The sequence below is a fragment of the Anser brachyrhynchus genome, assembly GCF_964034855.1.
Source record: "Anser brachyrhynchus genome assembly, chromosome: 1".
NCBI classification, from domain to species: domain Eukaryota; kingdom Metazoa; phylum Chordata; class Aves; order Anseriformes; family Anatidae; genus Anser; species Anser brachyrhynchus.
The window spans coordinates 7,115,269-7,138,934 of NC_137694.1; the positions used below are offsets into that span (position 1 = coordinate 7,115,269).

General features: G+C 42.9%; 1 protein-coding gene across 5 annotated transcripts; it reads left to right on the forward strand.

Annotated features, from left to right (window-relative positions):
- The first annotated feature begins 273 nt into the window (after positions 1–273).
- OPTN (optineurin) lies at positions 274–20,204 on the forward strand. Of its 5 annotated transcripts, none has more exons than XM_080605700.1 (14): positions 274–524; positions 1,380–1,559; positions 3,330–3,532; positions 6,609–6,764; positions 7,521–7,597; positions 9,693–9,827; positions 10,967–11,048; positions 14,631–14,746; positions 15,427–15,576; positions 16,237–16,330; positions 16,979–17,137; positions 17,825–17,955; positions 18,922–19,001; positions 19,242–20,204. In XM_080605700.1, the coding sequence occupies exons 2-14, from the start codon at positions 1,394–1,396 to the stop codon at positions 19,361–19,363; spliced, it is 1,671 nt and encodes a 556-aa protein (XP_080461826.1). In that variant the 5' UTR covers positions 274–524; positions 1,380–1,393; the 3' UTR covers positions 19,364–20,204. The 5 variants fall into 5 exon arrangements, with proteins under 5 accessions (XP_080461826.1, XP_080461829.1, XP_080461830.1 ...); XM_080605703.1 differs by having other exon boundaries at positions 277–533; XM_080605704.1 differs by lacking the exon at positions 274–524 and adding an exon at positions 579–808.
- Positions 20,205–23,666: the final 3,462 nt, after the last annotated feature.

Consider the following 23,666-nt stretch of genomic DNA (forward strand, 5'->3'; position numbering starts at 1 on the left):
GGAGGAGAATGGATGGAGAGCAGCCCTGAGGAGAAGGACCTAGGGGTTAACAAGAAGCTCAACACAAGCCAGCAATGTGCACTTGCAGCCCAAAAAGCCAACAGTGTCCAAACAAAAGCAGTGTGAGCAGCAGGGCGGGAGGGGGGATTGTCCCCCTCCGCTCTGCTCTCGTCAGACCCCACCTGGAGCCTGCGTTCAGCTCTGGGGCCCAGCACAAGGACAGGGATGTATCAGAGCGAGTCCAGAGGAGGCCACGAGGATGATCAGAGGCTGCAGCCCCTCTGCTGTGGAGCCAGGCTGAGAGAGCTGGGGGTGTTCAGCCTGGAGAAGAGAAGGCTCCGGGAAGACCTTCCAGCGGCCTCCCAGCGCCTGAAAGGGGCCGGCTGTCAAGACCCGCCCGGCCGGGCAGTGCCGCCCAGAGGCCGCTCCGAGCTGGGGAAATCCCCGCGGGGGAAGGCGGAGACGGCGGCTCTCGGCACTCAGCCGATGCGGGCGGCCGCCGCCATGGGCACGGCGTGAGCGGCGTGAGCGGGGTGAGCGGGGCGGCGGCGGGCACGGCCCCCGCGGGGCGCTGAGGCGACGGGGCCGGGAGGGGACCGGGGAGGTCGCTTGTCCCTGCCGCCGGCCGCAGGCGGCCGTGGCCGGTGACTCAGCGGCTCCGGGGTGGGCCTACGGGGAAGGCAAGGCAAGGGGAGAGCTGTGACTGGGCACGGAGGCGGCCGCCTCAGCGCCTCCCCCGGCGAAGCAAACTGCGACGGAAAGAGAAAACGAAAGCTGGCAGGGAGGCGGCGGAAATGTAATCCCGGCGGTAAAGGGGACCGAGAGCTTTTCGAGGCCTCCTGGTAGGGGTGTGTGGGTGGGCAGGGGGTCCCCCAGCCCCGGGGGGGGTCCCCCAGCCCCGGGGAGGCTGCTGGGTGCGCCTGAGGAACGGGGAGAGTGGGTGAAACACGGCTTTGCTGCCCTTAAAGGCTTCCTAGTGTGCAGGGAAGGGGATTAAAGCTTCTTTTTATGTTTCATTCCCAGAGGAAGGGGCTCCCAAGGAACGGTTTTAGGCTGAGAGACGTCTCGGTGTTACTCATCCAAGATGTCTCAGGAATCAAATGCCTTATTCATCCAGCCCTCTCTTTCTGGGGGGGAGGTTAATGGGATATAGAGACTTGTGGATGTCTCAGCTTTATTCATCCAGTCCTCTCTCTGAGGGGGTTAATGGGTTATAGAGACTCGTGGGTGTTCTGGAGTAGTGGGGTCGGAGGGATCGGGTGGTCCCTGCATGCTATGACTGGATGCACAGCTCGTCCAGGTGAAATGAAAGTGTCGTATTTTCTTTCTAAGTAGCTATTTGGCAAGAAATCATGTTTTTCTCATTACTGACCTTGTAGTGGTCGCTTCAGAGATGTCCAGCAAGGTGCAGAGCCGTCCTGCTGAAAATGGAGAGCATCCCAGGAGCAAAATGGAAAACGGGACGGACGGTGCGGCTGCCCCCACCCTCAGCACATACACACCAGAAGAGATGGTACAGCAGATGAAAGAACTGATCACTGAGAACAACGAGTTAAAAGGTGAATGTGAATGCAGATCTGTCTTGAAATGCAAAAGGAGTCTCTTCTGCAGTTTGTTTGTTTGTTTTTCTTTTCCTGCGGGTATGAATTCTGTGCCCTTGCTGGATGACGTTTTATATCTGGGTAGCATTCACTGTACAAGCAACTCTGCAAGTGGCAAGGCCAATTGATAGGACACATCAAGTTGAATCAGTATGGAAGATTAGGGGGAGAACAGCCCAATTTATGAGTGACTTAATTGCTTCAGAACGACACACACAGTCAGAATTGCATTGTGTATTTTAGGAGATTTTGCTCATCAGCCTTTAAGAGCTTTTTTTGGATTGTATTTTAGAATGGTTGAGCATCTCCATTACAGATAGACTAACAATTTGTCATAGCTACATCAGCAAAGTGGATAGGTAGTCCACGACATCCAGAATAGTTCTGGTTAAGATATTCTCTGAAAGGTGCTGAATCCTCTCAGGTAGCGAGGGGAATTGAAGCAGACTGTTCTACACTGTGTGTAGTAACCGCTTCGAAAGTTTAGTTGTGGTAGCACCTTCTGTGCTTCAAAAGGAAGTAACAGTCATAGCTTGGTCTATCTGGGAGAGACCATTAGATTTCTCTGAAAATGCCTAATGATTTAAGCCTTTTAGGTGAGAAAGCTTTGTTTCTCGATCCCAAAATCTTAGGTGTTAGATGCATATATTTTTTTTAATGGTTAGAGCAAAACCCAAGGGGTTTGGGGATTTTCTGCATAAAAGACAGAGGTACCTAACTATTTATATAGTAACAGAGCATAAAGTCATGTGTCCTGTGTGCTGTGATTTTAAGTCAGTGTTCAAGTTCCATCTGAATCATTTTTGGACCTGGTGCAAGTTCTCTGCCTTGGAGTCCCATGAGTATCTGGCAGGAAAGTCGCTTCGAGGAGCACCTCTGGTATTCTGCTAAAAGGTCCTATGCCATATAAGATAATGTTTTAGGGCCATAATTGCAGCTGTTGTAACTCATACCTTGCAAAATGGCATCAAGACATAAGGGCAGTTACAGGAATATACAATGTACAAAAGATTTTCAAGCAACTGGCTTTGAGAATGTTGCTTTAAAAAGCAAGTTTGAAATCCTTTTGTTGGCTTCATAAAAATACTGTAAGCATTTTGCTATAATGAGACTGGTGCTGTTACATACTGACTCACTGACTTTGTTACATAAAACATGCCTTCCCAGTCAGGGTGAGCTGACCTTGCTATAAGTTATCAGTTACATTTTTTTTTCAACATTTTAAATCAAATCTTAACTGAACGTTCAAGCAGAGGATGGTTGGACATATTTGAGACTTTCAATTTGATAGCATCTGCTTTCATGCACTATTTTACCAGTCTAGAAAATCCGCTTTCCCTGCTGACTGTCATTAGTTTCATAATCTCCGCTCAGTAGTTTCATTTGGGTTCATCATGCACATAACACATGCAGCAAGATAACGAGAACTTCTTGTGAGCAATACTTCTTGCTTGCACTTCTTAGCTTCGGAATAATTCAAGGAGTGAGAGAGTGTGGGCATGTTATTTCAGCAATGGTTTTAATAGTATTTATTAAAGTGTTAAGAAGCTGTAGTAAGTTTTGTTTCAGTTCACTATCTAAGACACATGAGAAGGAGGTTTGCATTTCAAACCTAATTACTGCTTACCCGTTTGATACTGAAGAATGCTGAGCCCATGTAGAGGAAATCTGCTGTTTCATTGACATGTGTTACTGTGAATCAATGACTTGTCTCTGGCTATCCTTTAGAAGCCATGAAGTTGCATAACCAAGCTATGAAGGAGCGATATGAGGAACTTTCCATCTGGCGAGAGAAGCAGAAAGAAGAACGAGAATTTTACGAGACAAAGTTTAAAGAAGCAAAGCAGTGCCTGCTAGCCAAGTGCATTGAAAATGAACAGCTACAGCAACAGCTTCAGAGCTTAAAGGAAAGAGAAGAAGGAGCTGAAATGGTAAATAAGGAAATGCTTGGATTGACATACTTTGAAATTAATGAAAGGAGCTTTTATGCCCCTTCATCATACTGTGAGGTTTGGAGTTTTGTTAACGTTCTCCATTTTTATCCTTATGCTGTAACAGGTAGTCTTGGCCTGACTTATTTTATGAAGTGAGTCTTCTCAGAGTGTGGTAACAGAACATAGTGCCACACCTGAGATAATTACCATTTTAATAATAATTAATAATAACAGTTAACATTATCAACATTACAAATCAGAAATGAGCATTTCTTGGCAACTTACCATTCTTTATCTTGTTTACTGTTCGGTTGGCTTCATCCCTCCCTTTCCTCCTTAGATTCTTTCTCAGGAAAGTTTGATTGCTTTGTTTTTGTCTTTCCGGTGGGAAGTTGGCATGTAAGCAAAAAGAAAAAAAAACCCAACAACCTGCCATCTATTTTTATATCACAGAATCACTGAATTGTAGGGGTTGGAAGGGACCTCCAGAGATCATCGGGTCCAACCCCCCTGCCAAAGCAGGTTCCCTAGAGCAGGCTGCCCAGGTAGGCGTCCAGACGGGCCTTGAATATCTCCAGAGAAGGAGACTCCACAACCTCCCTGGGCAGCCTGTCCCAGGGCTCCGTCACCCTCACCGTGAAGAAGTTCTTTCGCATGTAGGGGTGGAAGTTCCTGGGCTCCATTTTGTGGCCATTGCCCCTTGTCCTGTCCCCACAAACCACTGAAAAGAGGTTGGCCAAATCCCTCTGTCTCCCACACCTCAGGTATTTATACTTATTGATGAGATCCCCTCTCAGTCAGTCTTCTCTTCTCCAGGCTGAACAGACCCAGGTCTCAGCCTTTCCTCACAGGGGAGATGCTCCAGGCCCCATATATCTTTCTCCACTCATGAAAGCCTTTTTACTAAGGTTCAGATTAGATTTGTTCTTCAGCTGCTCTATTTCAGTCTGACTGAGCTTTCTCCCTCTGTGTTACCTTTGGCTCTGTAGCAAGTAGTTTCTAATGTTGCAGGTGATTGCTTAGCAGTCAGATAACACCAATTCGCAGGTAGTACTGAGTAGTCTGTGGACAAAGCCTGTTAGAACAAAACCTGCTTTGTGTCCCGCATTGTTATGTGAAGAGATGATTAACGAGAAGTTTCACGCACAGCCAAATCAATCAATACTGGCAGATGGTGCAGAATGAATGTGGATTCTCTGTTGCCTGCTGGAGGATGAGTGTATCAGCCTTTCCCTCCACAGGGTCACTGGTAGGCTTTCCTTTCCTCTCATGACTGCCTATTTTATGGAACTCTGTTAGAAATCTCCCAACATGTAAATTTAAACTGGCCGATGAGTTCGAAAGTTGTGAAGGGTATAAGGGAAGTCATGTATAAACATGTGATTGTGCAAGTGTGACTGTGTTAGGAAACCAGGCTAAAAGTCGTGTTTCAGGATTGTGTTCCAGGGAAACTCAGAATTTCATAAATCTGAAATTTTAAGGGGAGGTAGGGGATTTATTCTGCCCATACCTGTTTCAGAACTTCTTGTGCTTCAGATACTTAAAGTGTGTTACTGACAGAGTGATCCAACCTGCCTGGGCAATCCGACTAAGTAAAAATAAATCTCTTAATTATCTCATCTGTAAGAACTCCATAAAGCAATTCTTGATTCTTTAGTGATTTTTGCAGTTCTATCAGTCAGTGATAATTTCATTTAGATAGAAACATTTCACTTCTGACTATGATTTTCAGGCTGACAGTGTCATCTAAGCCAAAATGGTTTTCTCTCTTGAAGACTTTAGCTATACTTTAATTGAATTATCTTTTTTTTTTTTTCAAAGCACTAAAAAAAATTCTCCTAATCTTCTAATTTTCTCCTAAGGAGAAAAAAAAGTCTAATTTCTCTCCTCTCACCTCTATTTTTGACTCTTTACTGAGATGGATTATAGTCCCTTGCTACTGCTAAGTGACGTGCCCATTTCACACAAAGCAAATCACAGATGTATACTGTTGCTTTCCTTAGTGATAAAGCAGTATTCATAGGAGAGTTTCTCTCAAAACAATACCCCTGAGAGCACTGGTGGCAATGAAACTCTCTCTTCTTCACTGGAGCTGACTCCTGTTGCAGCCTTTTATAGCCTGAGCACAAAATCACAGTGAGTCGTGTGTAAGGAAGTATTGCAAGATGAGACACTGTCATCATGGCAAGAGTTTGGAGATTTGGCGTGAATGATAGGTTAGAATGTAATTCCAACTCCAGGAATTGTTCAGAATTTATACTGATGGCATGTCATATAATAAAGCATTACCAAGAGATAGAAGAATTGGATTACAAAACAGGGAAGAAACAAACTCCAGGGAGAGTTTCGTAAGGGGGAGAGGCATCTAAAGGAAAGGGAGAAGAAAAAGAGGCTTCCTGGTTATGTGGGGGCTTAAGAGAGGGTTTTGAGGATCCTGAGGAAAGAGAAGAGGCAGAAGGTGAAGGAGACAGTCACAACTAGAAGGAGAGATTAAGTTTGGGAAACTCTGAGGGATAGAGATTGTGGAATGGGAGGGATGTAGAACTTGGTGTGAAGGTCACGGATATAGGCAGAAATTTATACGTGGATGTGGAGTACAGAGAGGGAGTTTTAAGAGTTTTAAGGTGGTAGAAGGCTGAAAGTGGTGTATACAGAAAGTCTCTTTGCCAACTGGTCTTTTCTCCCTAGAACCTTAGGTAGATTTGGAAAAAGAAATAAGGATATGGGAAAAAAAAAAGAGAAGAAAAAAGTATAGGACGACTGAGACCCTACGTGGCAGTGAGAGGCATAGATTCAGACAAAGATTTACATCCTAATTATCCGTGCATTCAGCAGACCAGGTCCATGGTTTCCAGAATTGTGATACTCATCGCTTGATAAACCTGGTTGCACAGTTTATGCTTCTTGCTGTCTAGTGAACCAAAGCATAGCTTAGGGATCTCTATACTGGATTTTTCCAGGCAAAACTAATCAGAGAAGTAGGGCAAAGGGACACCACTGTTACGTTCAGGCTCTGTACTCCTTGTCTGCTGTTTCCTGTTTGTTGGCTAATGCAGGTTTTTGTTTATCCCAGGAGGGCTGCGTGGCTCCTGAGAAGGAAGCGAAGCAGCTCAAGTCCCAGGTGCAGCGGCTCCAGGCTGAGAAGGCAGATCTACTAGCCATCATTTCAGAACTGCAGGTCAAGCTGAACATCTCAGCAGAGGACTCTTTCGTGGAGATTGGGATGAATGTAAGTGAGGGGAATAAAAAGGACACGGTGAGCTGCAGCCAGAAACTTTGTTTCAAGCTTGGTTCTCATTTTTTTGCAAAGTGATTTTTTCTTCTGTGTTCCCTAGAAGCACAGAAATCTGTTTTTTTTCTACTCTTCTTGTATCTGAGAAATCTTTATAGGCAAAAAGTGAAATGTGAAAATGTGGGTCTCTGCTACCCCTGTAATAGCACATCCCTCTCTGGAAAAAAGTACAACAAGAAATTAAGAGAATTTAATTAAAAATTCTTCGGAGTTGTCAGAGAAAACTTCAGACTGCAGGAAAGCTTCAAGGATGCCTTCTCCTTTTTTGCTACAAAGAGTTCCCTTTGGACTACAAAGGTCATGGATGAGTTTTGCAGTGGGAAAGAAGAGTGGTTCTCTTGGCAGGCAGGAGACTGAGTGGTTTTTAGGCTTGCATTCAAAATCTATTGGCAGTGCTGTTGCTGTGTCATCTTTACAAGAGAGAATGGCCATGGAAATTGTTGATGAAAGGAGAAGGCCAAATCTCATTGTTGTTTCTCTTCTCTGATCAGTCCTGAAGAGATACAGGGAAAGGCATGTGAAGTATTTAAGTTAACGTGAAACTGGTATGTAGGAGTTTTGTGTTTTATTTATTTTTTATTGCCACCGCAGTATTTTTTCCTGGTTTTCTTCCTTCCTTAAGTAAATAAAACTATGTACCGGTTAGTCCAGATACCAAGCTAATAGTTTGGTTTTTTTTTCTTTCTTTCTTAGGAAGGAGAAATAAACAGAGCTGCAAAAGAAAATCAAGATAATAGTGGTGAAGTGCCCAGTAACGTCGCTGTCTACATGTATGTAGATTCTCGAGTGATTCAAACTTCTGCAATGTGTTTTGCTTTCAATGTAAGGGAAGTTTTTTTTCTAGAGGAACGTGTAGTAAATCCTGTTTTTCTGTGGCCTTGCATCCTTCCACTGCAGTAGCTCTACCTTCTGACCACGTTGAAAAGACCCCCAGCTCTCTGGCGTTTTTCCCTCCTGTTTTCACTAGCTGATGAGAGAGTGCGTATTCTGGCCAGTTGGCCGGGCATTTATGTACGAGCAGACTTGCCAACTGCCTGCTACTTTTCAGGTTTTTAAGGGAGGCCAGAAAGAAAAGATAGAGGCTGCAGGGACGCCCTCCCATCTAGTCACTCTGGACTCGAATAGAGTCATCTACCCGATTCTAATGATATTGGTAAGAATCAGAGGATTTGTAGCCTTTCATACCTGATCCCTGCCCATTCTGCTTGCGTGTTGTTTGTATTAATTTGATCATAGTGGGGCAGGCAGACAGTGCAATGGCATAGTCCTTGTTTTTCAGGGTACTAGGCTTAAGATATCAGCGTTCTGTTTAAGTTACTTCTCAAAATCTGATCTTTACGTCAGCTCCAGGGCACAAGGGACTTTCTTGCCCCTAGCTGAACCTTTACTCCTCATGGACACAGACAGCTGATACTATAAAACTTTCCATTTGGGATACTGCCCAATGTAGCAGCTAGGTGCTTGGGGCTGAACTGTCTCATTTACTTTGTGGCCTTGCTTTTGGAAGGGAAGGATATAGAAAATGTTTGGGGCAAAGCAGGCTGGAAAGCTGTGCTCTGCATGCGTGTTTTCCTTTGAACTCCGTCACTGCCTGCTTCAATGCAAAGGAGATCAGCATTTTAATGTAATAACGTAGAAAACTTGACCCTCAGTATGCGGTTAAGCAGCTGAAGGCAAAAAACCAGTTATGGTCAAGTTATGAAACAAAGAGATGCTGACCGCAGACAGGCTGCAAGCATTCAGGTTGTCATGAGCAATGGCTTGTGAGAACACTTTGATTATTAGACAATAATCTCTGTGGGACCTGCTTCCCTTCTTATGAGCGTCAGAGCCATGTCTACAAGAACAGGGGGTATATATACCTCTCTCAAAATTTCCTGTGGCACCACGTGTCTTTGTCCAGTACTGAAACCTTAGACCGGTGCTCTTAACAGCTTCAGAGAAATGTGATCCACTCAGGACAGGTTTATTTCTGTAAGAGCAGGCCGATGCACTAAAAATCCCCTGATAAAAGTTATTTACTTAATATATCCTGGCTGAACGCTGTCTTTGGGGTACTGAATTTTGCTTACCAAAGATACCAGGCTCTCAGGAGCACATACAGCACTATGCTTTACTTTCTTTTCTGAATTACAAAACTGAAGTTGTAAACACGTGCTGTTTTCCAGCTGAGCTTCTGAAATGTGTAACCTCTATCTGTTACCATATAGTTTGTGAATTTCAACGTTCTGTCTGGATGGACATGAAAGTGGAGGTAATAGAATGCAGTATTTTATCTCAGAAAATTAACTTAGTTTATTTTTTCAGAGTGTTTTTTATTTGCTTTGGTTTGTTTCTGTGGTAGCATATGCAATTTTCCAAAGAGCTGTAGAATATGATGGAGGCAAAATATTGAAGGATTTTTTTTGTCTGGAAAAGAAAGTAATTCCCAATGTCCATTGTTGGTGGAGCATGCCTTCTTCTCCTGGAAAGGAATGAGACAAAGATAAGAAATGTTGCATATTTCAGTGGAAAAAGAGTTATTTTGGGAACATACAGCAGCACTTAGCAGAAGGGGATGCAAAGTAGGTCAGAATAAAGGCACTGGGTTTTGTATTGTCTTGACTGTTTTTGTTTCCTTTGCTTAAATACCAAATTGTTCCCCCAGCCTGATGAAGGGACAGTCTGAGCACTGCACACGCTCAGGGACTGGGGCTACTGGTTTGTGGGCAGGTCGTGGTTCTCAGGAATGAGCTCTTTGCTCAGAACGTTGCTTTTCAGCACTGTGTGAAACTGGCCTTTCAGATCAGGTCCCAGAACCAGGGGGTGAGGAAGTGCCCTAATAAAATCATAGCTGTTGTTACTTACCTCTCGTTTGGTTTGCAGCAGGGGCAAATATGCAGATGAGTCCAAGAATTTGGAATCGGAGGAGCTAACTGTAAGCCAGCTGCTCTGCTGCCTTAGAAATGAAACTCAGAAAAGAGAAAAACTTGAGAAGGAGCTGCAGGATCACAAAGAGAGGTACGAAATGGTGCACTGTAATATTTTAAGCTGTTTTCTTTCAGGGCTGCTGCTGCAGTTACCAAGTCTGTGGCTGATGGGAGACAAGCTGAAATATCAGTATGACCTGGATGGGGAATTTCCTGAGTGCTCACTAGTAATAATTTCTTTTTGTCATAGCTCTGATAGGGATAAACCACAAGTTCCGTTCTGTGAGCAAAAGAGTTTCTCTGTCTTATTACCTCCTGTAGCATCACAGATCAAGACAAATTACCTGTTGCCTCTTGGGTTTCAGCTTTCCGCAGGTGATGTCAGAACAATATGAGAATGAGCTGAGGATGTTCTTTCTGCTCACTCCTCTGTCATTATTTGCTTTTATATGAAGGCAATTTTTGTATCTACGTGCGGGGCTTAACCAAATCACCCTGTATAAAGCAGGGATTACAGTTCTCTTTGTGCTATTGGCAGGCTACGTTTAGCAGTGTGAGCTTGGCAAAGCTCCTTGGAAATGTCTACGATGATTTTAATTCCAAACTTACCTAGGAGAGCATTTTTGCAGTGAGACCTGCATGAGGGTCCATCACAGCTCAGTTATGTACGTATCAGCATGACTGTTCAGGCGTGTACAATTGCCCAAGCAGTAGCTGCTCCAAATCCCCAGTTTGCAGAGGCAGAGTAACACTTCCTGGACATTACTTGCTATGAAAGGTTAGTGGCTCAGTAATTGTTTTGACGTGGTCTTCCTAGAAGAGGTAATGAGCCAGAGCCAAATGATTCTTAGAAATCTCAGCCTCTGAAAATATCGGAGGAAAATAGAGGCAGTGGTAGTCATTGGATTCAGTGAACAGACTGACCGGTTTTCAGAGAACTAGCAGTTTTGGGCTGTACCAAAAATTGATCGGTGACTAAATTGACCAGCGACTGAATGTCACTGTCCTTCACCACACATGCAGACTTGTACATCCACTGTAATTAAATATACATGCTGGGGGTCCTGCATTCATCAGGAGGCCCCACGACTGTGCCGGCTTTCCTGCATGTCTGGACTTTCAGCTCTGCCCCCATTCGTGGCTGTGATGTTAGAAAGGCAGTACATCACTTGCATGAAAACCTTGAACAGTCACAATGTACATATTGAACGGGATTCTTCTGTTTTCCAGAATTTCAAAGCTGGAGAATGAAACAAGCAACTGCCTGGAGAAAGGGACACAAACTGACCAGGAAGAAGAGAGTACAGAGGCTGTAAGTATCTGTCCTCCTGAGCTGAGTTTTAACAGCATACAACTTACGTGTTGAGACCAACAACTTCAGGGTCTACATTTGCACTTTCTGTCAGAGAGCAGGGGGCAAATGTCCTGCACGAGCCATGGAAGTGAATTTTGAACTCTCCAATCCATATCTTATAGGTGGTTCCAAATTACACCAGCCACGCAGAAGGGGTAAGATTGATGGCCAAGAATTAGGGAAGTGTGGCATAACTTCAGGTGCACCTCATTGTCCTGGCCATGCCCATTAGACAGAGAAGGATGCAGTCATTTCTGTCCCCACAAAATCTTCTAAACCGGATGAATTTTCCAACTGCAGACTAGGTCAGCTTTTAGATAAGAATCCACTGACAGCCAACTGTAAAACAGACTTTAAATGTGTAGCTTATATGGTGCTTGGCTTGATTTTTTCATGGGTCAGGTGAGTTGCAGTGCAATGGGGGTGTGTAACTATCTTGGGTTGTGACACAGATCCAGGCAAATTTAGTCCTGATGTTTTCACTTAAGGCTTTGAATGGATTTTGGGGTTGGGATTCAGCTCCGGATTCAGACATCTAAATTTATGTGCCTACAGTTGTAGGCCTCTCCGTGTGGGGTAAGTGTGTAAAAATCACAGAGTCCCAGGATGGCTGAGGTGGGAAGGGACCTCTGGGTCCGTCTGGTCCCACCCCTGCTCCAGCAGGGCCACCCCGAGCAGGGTGCCCAGCACCACGTCCAGGTGGGTCCACGATCTCCAAGGAGACCCCACAGCCTCTCTGGGCAGCCTGTGCCACTGCTCTGTCACCCCCACAGCACAGAAGTGCTGCCTGGTGGTCAGATGGATCCTCTTGTGTTCCAGTTTGTGCCCTCTGCCCCCATATCCTGGCACTGGGCACCACTGAACAGAGCCTGGGAAGCTCCCCTAACAGTAGAGATCCATTCAGGGTCAGTGCAACTGCAAAAGACAGACAGCTAAGAATGCCTGTGTGTGAGGCAGCGTGGGTTATCTGAGGTGCTGCGTGTGGCTAGCAAATATGATACGGGATCTGCTGGAGACCTGTGTCCTTCCAAAGGCCAGGACAAGTATTCTAGGGCAGGGCTGGCTTAATTAACCAGTTCTTCTTGTACCAGCTCGTGGTCAGGCCAGAAGGTGTCCTTTCTGTGGAAGGCAGATGATGTCTCAGTTAATTCTTTACAGTATTTTTATCTCAACTTTGCCTTAATTACAGTTTGAGCCCCGTGCTCCTTACCTAAGGGCTGATATCGACGTCAGCATAGTGGCATCCTTGTGGCAGCACTCATTCTTTCCATGTGTGTGCTGTTGAATATGCTGTTGTATATGCCCCTTCAGAGGGTTCTCGTCAGCTTAGTTCATGTTTTCTCCCTCTGTTGTAAAATGTAGATATTTAATGAAACAGTGTATGGTTGTGGTGTGGACTCTGAGGACTCCGCAGTTGGAAGACATCCTGGGGAGAGAGGGAAGTGTTTCTCAAACCTGCTTTACTCTGTTTGGAGAGTGAGGAGTGGCTGGGGTAGAAGAGGCTAGAGAACATCTGCCAAACACTCACGTGGATACTAACTCAAGCCAGGTCTCCTGAGATGAGGCATCTTAAAGCACCGCTGCAGTTATTGCTCTGCCATCCCTGGAAGGCTGCTTGCAAACTTCCCAGAAACAGACCTAGAAAGCTGTGATTTTGGTGTTCCTCTTTCCTGAGCTAGGAAGTGGTTGTTGGAGAGAGACAGCCCGTACTGTGCGATGGGATTTTTTGAGTCACCTTAGTCTTTTCTTTCAGCAAGATTGCTTCCCAGAAGTATGCAACGATAGTGTCCCAATTAAGTAAGATATCTTGAATTTTGATGGCTTTCGTGAGGGAGCAAAAATTCACAGTGCAGCTTTATTAGAAGTCAGACTCTTGCCAGTGATACATGGTTTCATTTGCTGGCATGCTTTCTGTTAAAGAAATTGCTGCTGATGTCTAGTTTTCTGCAAATTGAAATGCCATCACCTTACAGAAATGAGCGCTTTCCTCCATGAGTATGATTGGATTAGCTGGATTGCTCAATAACATATTTTTGTGGCTTGCTTTGAAGCTATGCTGGTAGACAAAAGATCTCCTTTTGCTTCGAAGTTAGAAAAAGCATAGAGCAATGTGGTTTGTGTTCACACCATCAAGTTCAGTCCCTTTTGATTGGTATGACTGGCGAATGGCGTTGGCAGCTTATGGAGGGTGACCTCTTCAACACCCGTCAGTAGACAGTTGTGTTCTGTCCACCTGTCAGTCTCACTGGCTCTGTTCCACACTTCTGCTGGGAGATAAAAGCTGGAAGTGCTCACAGGTCGTCGTGGATGAACAACTTCTGTTGCTTCAGTTGCCTGGTGAAGTGGTGGACTTTCTCTGTTACAAAAGTGAAAATTTTCTTCAAGGATGTACGACAGCAGCAAATTCTTGATACACCTGGTATCTTTTTCAGCCACAGCCACCTAGCTCGCTCCCAAGCTGGACTGGGGACTTCCCATGCATTTGAAAAGATAAAACATTTCCAACGAAAATTCGAGTATGAGGGACAATTACACTGATGCTAGTGTGATGATAAGATCTTGATGTTTCTTTAGGAAAGCTCGAGGATGTGCCTTGAGAAACCACAAAGCAGCAGGAGGCAAAGGTTTCGTCTCTCCTAGAGTGTGGGAGTATATTTTAGCAACTGAAACCCTGAAGTGTTTCAGGAGGAGTGAACTGCTCCTGTTTCTTTCCTCCTACTACTTTTTGCCCGTCTTTTGGATCTTTCGGTGCTCTTGGTCTGAAGCCCAAACAAGAGGGCCAGAGACTCACAACAAAACTGGTAATCTCAGAACCGCCTAGGTTGGAAAAGACCTTCGAGATCATCAAGTCTGATTAATAGTTGTACTAGAAATCATTTTCTTCTTGATTTGCAAAGTAGATTCCTGAAGGAATGGTAATGGAGTCATCATTTGTTTTTATTTTTTTTTCTGCTACAAAAAGTTAGAGCCGTAGACTTCCAGTTCTGTGACGCTCATGTGTTGTGTGGCAGAGGCTGGCGTGTTTAATCCGCCTCCTCTAATTCTCTGCTTCCAAACTGCTTCTTCCATTCTACACCTGCTGTCACACCTCTTTCTGAAGAGCTTACTGATGGTAGGAAACTAACCTACCTAAGGATACCCATGTGTTTATATTTCTTTGACAGACTAACTGCTGCTTAGAGGAGTGGCAGTAATCACTGACTCTGTCTGCTTTGCCCACAGGTTTTAAATGATGAACTCTGTTACACACCTGTATTCTAGACAAAAGCAATAGAGATGTCTTAGAGTCACGCATACCTTATGACAGCGTTAAGTCAAAATGGGGTTCTGCCACATTTAGGAATAATTGCTAACTGTGAGGCCTTGCAGAAGCAGCCTTACTATTGAACATAAAGTATAATGATGCAGACTGATTCGTGCCGTTTTCTCTAGAAAAAGAAAACTTCTAACCAGTACTTCCTGGTTAGATGTCTTAGTTAGCTTGCAATTTTTCTATCTATAATTGTCCATGTATAATTTTCCTTATTTTTTCTCTAAAAGGTTGGCAGTGAAGTAGAAACCCTGAATACTCAAGTTTGCGCTCTGTTTAAAGAGCTTCAGGAGGCCCACGCGAAGTTAAAAGAAGCAGAATTGATTCAGAAGAAGCTTCAAGAAAAGTAAGGTTCAGAAGAACAAAAGTTTTGCTGTGACACCCAGTAAATATTTGTGTGACAACTCCCACCTAGGGAAACTCACTAGCTCTACAAATACCAACTTAAATATCTGTCTCATAGAAATGCTGTAAAAGATTGCTCCTTCTTTGTAAGTGGAGATGAAAGTACAGAAATGCAGAAATTGTCAGCAAATCCCAGCTGCCAACCTAGTTCTACAAATAGAACCCCACTGCCTGGAATTTGATCATTTGGGTTTTAATCCTTCCTGTCATAAAGACGAGTCTTTCTTGTTTCCAGCTTCAAATAACCAATCCGTGTGCTAGTCTTAGGGGAAGAAGCTGAGGGACCTAGTTACAAGCCTTTTCACATGAACTGTCAGTGCTTTTGAAGATTATTGATCCTGTAGGTCATAAAAAGTGGTTACAAGAACCTCACTGTATTTGCTTAGTTTTCTGTCAAATTCCAGTTCTTTGAAATTCATACTAGTAAGAAAAAAAGCATTAGGTTTAGTAGTTTTATTTTCTGATGGTTGTGTACAGATTTATCTTGTATTTCTTTTTTCTTCATCAAAATAAGCCTTTCAAATGATTTTTTTTTTTCCTACAACACCCACTTGTTCCAAATCATCAGGAAAAGGGGAACAGGGTGGATCAAGCTTTTTCTTTTCTCCGTTGTTCTGTCAGGTGCCAAGTACTGGAAAGAATGAACTCAGCTGCTGCATCAGAATTGGAGGAGAAGCAGCAGCTAATATACACCATCAAGAAGCTGGAGCTGCAGGTGGAGAGCGTGCAGGCAGAGGTCAAGCTAGAACAAGCCAAGACACAGGAAGAAAAGTGAGTATGACTTGGTTTTGTATCTTGGGGAGACATTGCCACTCCCTTTCGTGTGCAACATGAAGGAGTGTGAAATGTCAGCGTAAGCTGTACGTAAGTGTGTAGGCTGAACTGTCTGCAGGTACTGTCGGCTGCTGGAGAAGCTGCTCATTACCTGGTCTGTGTCTGGTTCTTCTCCTGAGGAATTCTCCATCACTTGAAGTCTCTAAATCAAGACATCAGTGTTTTCCTAAGAGAGGTGTTAATTTGGAACGGAATTGGTGAACTTGATATAAAGGTATTGGGTGATGGATTCTTCAATCTGAAATGCAGACAAATCAGTAAGGGCATCTGTTTGGACTCAGTCCAGGGATGAGCAGCACACAACTTCCTGGAAGAGAGATGTTGAGAGAATGGAGCACAATTTTTTCTCATCAGAAGTACAGATTAATTTGCAAAGAGATGAGTTATTTTTTTCTAAAGACTGATAGATTTAGATTTGTGTATACATGTCTAACTCTTAAAACCCTAGGAAATTGAAATTTTACAAGGAAGGAAAATAGCCTTCAACTGGGACAAGCAGGATAGTTTTGCAAAATGCAAGATGGTAAAAAGAGCACCAGATCTTTCAAAGAACTTCTAAGTGTTTCAAACTTTTGCCTCTTTCCTTTTCAAAAACAGGACAAGATACAGTAACTTGCAGGATGCATACAACAAAATCCTTCCTGAACTCACTGAAGCAATGAAAACAATCAGTGAAATGAAAATCAAAGAGGTAAACTCATCACCAGGAGAAATCATAATGAATTAGGGGGGAGTGGGAAGGGATGTGAGAATGTATCTGGGAACAAATTCAGGCAGGAAACAGTTGTGATCCCTTCATATAATATAGTGTGCAACGTAGCAGCGTTGCTCTGAGAAAAATAGATTCTGTGCTGTCAGTTACGGAAAACTTACTGCACATCAGTACTTACATGGTGTTTTCTAGATATGGTTTGATCTGCAGTGCAGTATGAAGTGCAGTCCTTGGAGATAAGTGATATGCAAAGCATATGTGTGTTCCCACAGCATAGTTTGTAAATGTAGGAGGGTAGAGCTCTAAACATTTTTGTATTCTTATATAGAATGTCTACCATAATAGGTCCTCTTCATAACTGAGGCTCCATGTAAGTGCCAGATTTTGGAAAGTTTCCTTTGGAGTGTCCATTAGGGAGTTCTGTTTTGACTTGATACAATGTAGTTTGAAAGCTCAAAAAGAATTTATAAATTGAAAGGTCAGTCACTGCTTCTGTCTTAGTGCAAGTTGCTTTGATGGCCGTGGAGTTGAAATCTTTTCCAAGGGCAGGAGGAGTAGGTAGCAAACTTCCACTTCAAGCAATGTCATATTCTGAGTTCATCTCATAATCATAGTTCCTCCTTGCAGCTGGACAGAGTGGATAAAGCTGTGGTGGAAGAACTGAATGCGAAGGTGTTGCTGGCAGAACAAGCCCTTGCAGCAAAGCAGCTCCAGATGGATGAAATGAAGCAGATAATTACGAAGCAAGAGGAGGACCTTGAAACCATGGCTGTGCTGCGTGCTCAGGTATGAGTTCTCCTTTGAAATTGGCTAGTTCCTCCATACACTATTCAGAAACCAGAAGGAGCTATTTAATGTCTCAGTCTGGAATATTGTGTGTGTGTTTCCTCAGTTCCAAAGCACAAATCCCTTACTCATCCTACAGATCCCTGCAGAGCCTGTACCACCATGTCCTGCAGTTCTGGAGAGTACACTGGAGTATGGCACAACAAATAAAGGCTGGGAATAGATGTGTTTTCATATTTAAAACTACTGTTTTAAGAATCACTGCATATGTTTTAGGGTTTATTTATTCAAACCTAACACTGTGTGTAAACAGCGTCTAAAAAGGGTTTGCCTCACATTTAAGGCAAAGGGAAAAAAAAAGGCATCTTGGTCTGGTTCCACTATCTGTGCCACCAATTTGTCAGTGTCACAGGTCAAGTCACCTCTTCACTGCTGTTCTGCACCTTGTTTCAGCTTCTACATCAGTTGCACAGTCCCAGATAAGACCCTTGAAGTCTAAATGGAGAAGCTACCAAGTCTTCTTCACCTTGTATGCAGTGCAGCTGGGTACTTTGCAGTACATAGGTGCTTCAGGAGTGTTTTAAGTAGATGCAGGCTATGATACGGGTTTACTATTTTGGCATGTAATATATGACTTGGTTCAGTCTATGTTACAAATTCTCAGCACGCTTCAATTTCTCTGATCAGATGGAGGTTTATTGTTCCGATTTCCATGCCGAGAGGGCAGCAAGAGAGAAGATCCATGAGGAGAAGGAGCAGTTGGCCGTCCAGCTGGCATACCTGCTAAAAGACCAGCAAAACCTTGAAGATCTTGGCCGGTGAGAACAGACTTTGGCTGAGCCATCTTTGGATTGTCTCGTTATCCCACATGCTGGAGATGAACAGTGTTATATTTTTAGCATCTCAGTAGAAAGGCAAACAAGTTTGTAGACATGTATTTCTTGGTTAATTTGAATTTTAAAAGGGAAAAGAAAATGAGTTGGCTGACTTCTCTAATTTAGTTTTGTGAAAGAGTCTCAGAAGCACAGTAGCGTAAGGCACGTCAGCTCTGACTTGGATACCTCAGCAAGATTCCACTTTGGATGACTCATATTTGGTACCTTCTCCTTGCTGATTCAGTTGAATTTCTTTGGATTCCGGCCTCAGTTTTAGTGGTGAATCTGCAGCTAAGCTTGCTGGCATGTGTGCCAGGGATATGTGTTGCTTCTCCAAGTAGTAGTAATAAGTGAGCATATGCAGCTTCAAGTACTGTCATGCCCTGTAGTTGCACCGTTTTAGCACTCTTAGCTGTAAAATACAAGAAAGAACTATTAACCATGTGTTCTCCACTCATCTTGTGGAAGCCCTGGATACAGGAAGAGTGACCAGAATTTGAAGAATCAAATTACATGTCAGGTTAACGGCCCTCTGAACCCATTATCTTGTATAACTTGCTTTTCTACTTTAATCTGATTTGCAGTTTGCCTTGAGTGGCTCAGAGCCCTTGGAGTTTTCCAGAGGAGTGTCGCCTGGATTCCTGAGTGTGTAGCTGCCTAAATCCTGCTGGTGTCAGTTGTTTGACCCTGATTTCAACAGGCACTGTCTCACAAAGCAGCAGTGTTTCTAGGTCCTGTGTCACAAAGCAGCAGTTGTGAACTAAATGCATCATTTGTTAACATGAGTTACTTGCAAATCTCCTGAATTATTTTGAATCCTCTTAGCTTTTCTGGATGCAAAGGGAAGATACCTTCTGTTCAGCCTTCTTTTTCAAAGTCCTTTTAATTGACTTATTTTTTTCTCCTCAGAAACTCTTTGGCGGAGATGCAGAATCGCCACGGAGCCAGGGCACCAGAACGGGAACAGTCACCTCGCCTTGTCCAAAGAGGTACCGTAAGCACCCTCCCCAGCTCACGGGGCCGGGCCCTGCTGTGTTCAGTTTAAAACAGCTTTGCTTGGCTGCAAGCTGCTCCCCAACTCCCTTATGGCTGTTCTGGCAACTGGGTAGCTGCAGAGAGTGTGATTCTCTGGCTATTGGGAGCAAGCAAGTCCTCTTTGAACTATTGCGCAAAAAGAGTGGAAAAATCAAGTAATGTAACAGGTAATCATTTATCTTCTCTGCTTGCAGGAACTGGTAGTCAAGAATGGCCAGAGCAGCGGAATACATTGAGATATTCATGTCCAAAATGTGAAGAAATTCTACCTGACTTGGACACACTGCAGATTCACGTTATGGACTGCATTAATTGAATAATGCCCTCCAATTCCTCATCTACTGGAATTTCACCTGCCAAACACACTTTTATTTTCTTCTTTCTGCTGAAATAATGCTCATCTCTACATCCAGTGAAGGAGGTTTTCAGGGTTTTTTCTCATCCTGTGAGAAAACAGGAAAACTCCTGCCCTACTCTGCACTCCCTGATCTTGCTGTAATCTGCTTTAGGAAAAAAAATTTTATAGGTTAACAACATGGATGCATTAAGAAACTCACAGAGTGTCTGCTGCAATTAAATCTTTAAGGAACATTCCCCTGATGTGCTCTGCTCTTATGGCTAGTCCACAGGACTGGGCTGAATTACTGAAGTCAGAAGGGAGATGGGATATATGCTGATCAGTTAAACTACTGTAAGCCTGTAAATACTTCATCTCTCATATACTATTAATCAGGAAACTAATAGATTAAAAAGCTGTTTGAGAAGCTTCCAGTGAAACGAAGTAGTGTCATATTCATCAAGCATTTAAAATGAACCCTGCTCTTTCTCCAGATGGCAGTTTTATTGCTGCCCTCGTGACCATACTAATCTGATGTTATATTTTTGATGGCTTATGTAACTCCTTGCTTTAGCCGGATGTGGATAAGGTTTAAGACAGATCATTAAGGTCTGATATATGTAGCTCCTGGTGTACCCAAGTCACTGGGTTTTATAGAACTTTGTTTTTAAGGTGTTGTCTTGATTATTCCTTATTGTAATAAATTTATTTGAATCTGTACAGTATTGTGCTAGAAAATCTGAAATGGATGTAACCTAATTTAAAGAGAGGAGTATAATGGATTTTCACATCTCAAAATAAACCTATGGCAAGTATAAAATTATCTGTGCCTGAGAATACTTTGGAGGCTAAAAGAGGATTGCTAATCGTGTAGAAAGAACTGCGGTATATTAGTTCTGTTCTTGACCTCACTTCTGTTTTATCTCAACAAAAAACAGTTCCTAACATGTTCCTAACATATATAAGGGAGGAAAATATACAACTCCTAACAAAATATAAATGAGCACGAACAGCAGGGAACAACATGGGATCCATATGAATAAAGAATTTAGTTCCTTTTGCAAATAGCTAAAATCTGCACTCCTGGAAACCAGCAGTGAATGGAAGCCAAACATGCATGAAAGCCTTTGAGCAACCAAAATGGCATCTTCTTATGGCATCATCTTGCTCAAGGAAAGTGTTGGTCACTTGGGCATTTCCCAGTTGGAAGGAAGCTTCCAAATGGCTTTGGACTAATCTGCCAGCCTTAGGATAAGAGAAGATTTTTATTTATTTCCTCCAGTGTTTAAAACAGCATCTCTAGAAGCAAATATACTAAGGCAACACCCTTTAACTGCATTACAACCCGGTAATTAAATCTCTCCCATCTTGTTTTGGGGTAGGTCTGTTTGTTTTGCAGAGGGCACCAACTGGTTTGATTTGTGCCTGGTCCATTTCTTCCCAGTTTCCAGAATTGTGGGCTGGGTATTCAGAAGGAGCAGAGTAGGATGATTACACAACTGAAAACGAAAGTTCAACATTTTATTCTTAATACCAATTTATTACTTCTTGGCTCACCCTTCCACTTCAAAGTCCACATTATAATGAGCCCGAATGCTTCCCAGTTTGACATTACAGTGCACTGGTCTCAGAGGTGTTGGATTGCCAGAGTTAGGAAGCCTGAATCTTCCTCCTTTATAGGCAGTGTGAACTACGGACATACTTGGGCCTCTGGAAGACCAAACGCAGGAAAGACTGCATTTATAACTACAGCACTTTTACCAGAATAGGTTTATGTAGGAAAGTGCCATAGTTGTCATAAATTGCTCATATTGCAGAGTCTGCTGAGAATGCTGGCTTTTCGGCATCGGTCTAATAAAATGGTAGAAAGTGTATTTAATAACAGAACATAGCAAATCGTGGTAAAAGACCATTGTAGCATTAATTATTCACCAAGAAAGCCTCAAGTAGTCCAAAGGGGGAAATTAGACAGGAACTGCTATCTCTGATGATGTGATACGAATGATCACCGTGCTCCATTGCAGGAGTTACAGGGAATAGCTTTAGATTTAGTAAATCAGGTGAGGGACAAAAGAGATGGGACAGAATAAGATGAGTTCAGGATTTCACAGATCAATGCCATTTTTTTTTCATTTGAGAAGAACAGCTTCTTCCATATCTGTTATGTAGATAATCATGTAATACAATTCAGATAGAGCATATCTTGGAAGGTCTTAAATGTAAGGACAAATTATGACTCCAATTAGCAATGGTTTTAGCCCTGAAAGCTGAGGTATCTCAGATTCCACGTACACCAGAAATAATGGAAGTAACTGCCACTATTGAGCTACAAACGGACTGTCCCTTCACTGCAAGCACTAAGCCATGAAAGACTCAGTGTTCAAACACATTTTTGCAAATCTGGCACCCTAACTTGAGTGTTGTGTATAGGAAGGAGTCACACACTCACCCTCCATGACATGGCTTATGAGTTATGTCACCTGTCTATAAGAAATATGAGACTATGCTCTGTCATCAACAGTGACAGGTATGTGGCCTTTACTGCTGACATTTCAGGGAGGAGTTTCACTTTCAGACACATTGAATTCCAATTTTAAGAGATATTAGCTAAAGGAAACATTATTTTTTTGTCAGTGCTTGTCCTCTCTCCAGTGTGTTCACGGGGTCTATGAGAAGTTCCCAGCTCTGTGCCTTGACTGGTGAAGAGAAAGGGCATATTCACATATCTGGGAGAGGGGCTCTGGTTTGGCGATGGCTGTTCTAGCATAATTGGGAACATGGAAAACCCACCAGGCCCCAGCTTTGGACAGCTGCAAGGCAAGATAATGCAGACCACTCTTAAGGAAAAGAAGTCAAGCCACGATATGAAGTCCACTGCTACTCATCAGTGATAGCTAACAGAGGGCAACACAGCTTTTCAGGTATTGGGGGAGAAATTCTTTTCTTCCAGATGAAGGTAATGATTAGGTCACATTCTGTACTCTGACGTTCAGACCAATATTAAAAGAATTGTACAACCTCTGAGATGTGTGTGCAGTAAAATTAACATATGTAGTTTATATCACCCGACAATGTTGAGCTAAGGAGAATGGAACAACTCTATAGGAGAAAACCATAGGGATGCTGGATACAACAACTGAATGTGCAGTGTTATGGCAGATATTTTGTACTGGTACATGACAAATTCTCCTGTCAATCCACTTCAAGAAATAAGCACTTATCCAAATGGTCCTGTGGATGAAGATCCAATCACAGAGAAGAAAACGCACTGAACAGATCAATAGCAGAATTAGAAATAAAAGTTTGGTGACTCAATATCTTGCTTCAAACCTGAAATCAAAAATATTCTAGAGCTGATTAATTCAAAACAAAGACCTCAATAGTGTAAGATTTACGTTTCAGTCCAAACAGATTAATATTCTTAAAGCATACACAAGAAAAATATCTGTAGTGTTTCTTGGGGGAAAAAAATATTCCTTCATTGTATTTTAGTGTGCAAAGACAAGCATTTCTCATGTCATGCTGTCATTGAACTCTCAGCTACCAACACCAGGAAAAATAGTCCTTTTTTTTTTTTGCCCTTGTAATTAAAGTTTTTGTTTATTTTTCTATTTTTTTTATTTTTTTAATTTGAATTCAGGGGTTGAACCCGATGATCTCTTGAGGTCCCTTCCAACCCCTACTATTCTGTGTGTGATTTGTTTTTATTTTTGTGGTTGTCACTATTGTTCTACTTTGTTCTACTTTTCTATTGTAGTTTCTGGATTCTTGCTTCCTGTTAGCTATAGCTCATGCTCTCACATGGATTCATCCATAATTTCAGGTAATGCAAGAGCTGACTGAAATCCGTTGTGAAGAGACATTCATTGGCTTGGTTGCAACCTTATTCATCAATTACAAGCACCCCCAGCAGATGCAATCTCTTATTGACTTTTAATTAGTTCCTCGCGACAGTAGGATTTATGGGCTTTTTTCCTTGAATCCAATTTTATTACAGGAGCTTTGCGATAGTTATGGATTCTGCAATGATCAAAAGCTGTTGGAAGTGCTACTAGGCCAAAATCAAACTAAGAGAATGATAATAGAGCTGATTTCATCTGAGGAACATTAACCTTAATGAAAACACAGAAAATCAATGTGAAAGGCCAAAGGAGGAATTACTTATGCATCTGTCAAGCCAAAATTAATCATTTTAAGAGGCTTCGGTAAGAGAAGGGATCTTAGCACAGGAATACCAACAGGACAACATGGGCACTAGCTGAAGCAGGTCTTCATAGAAAGA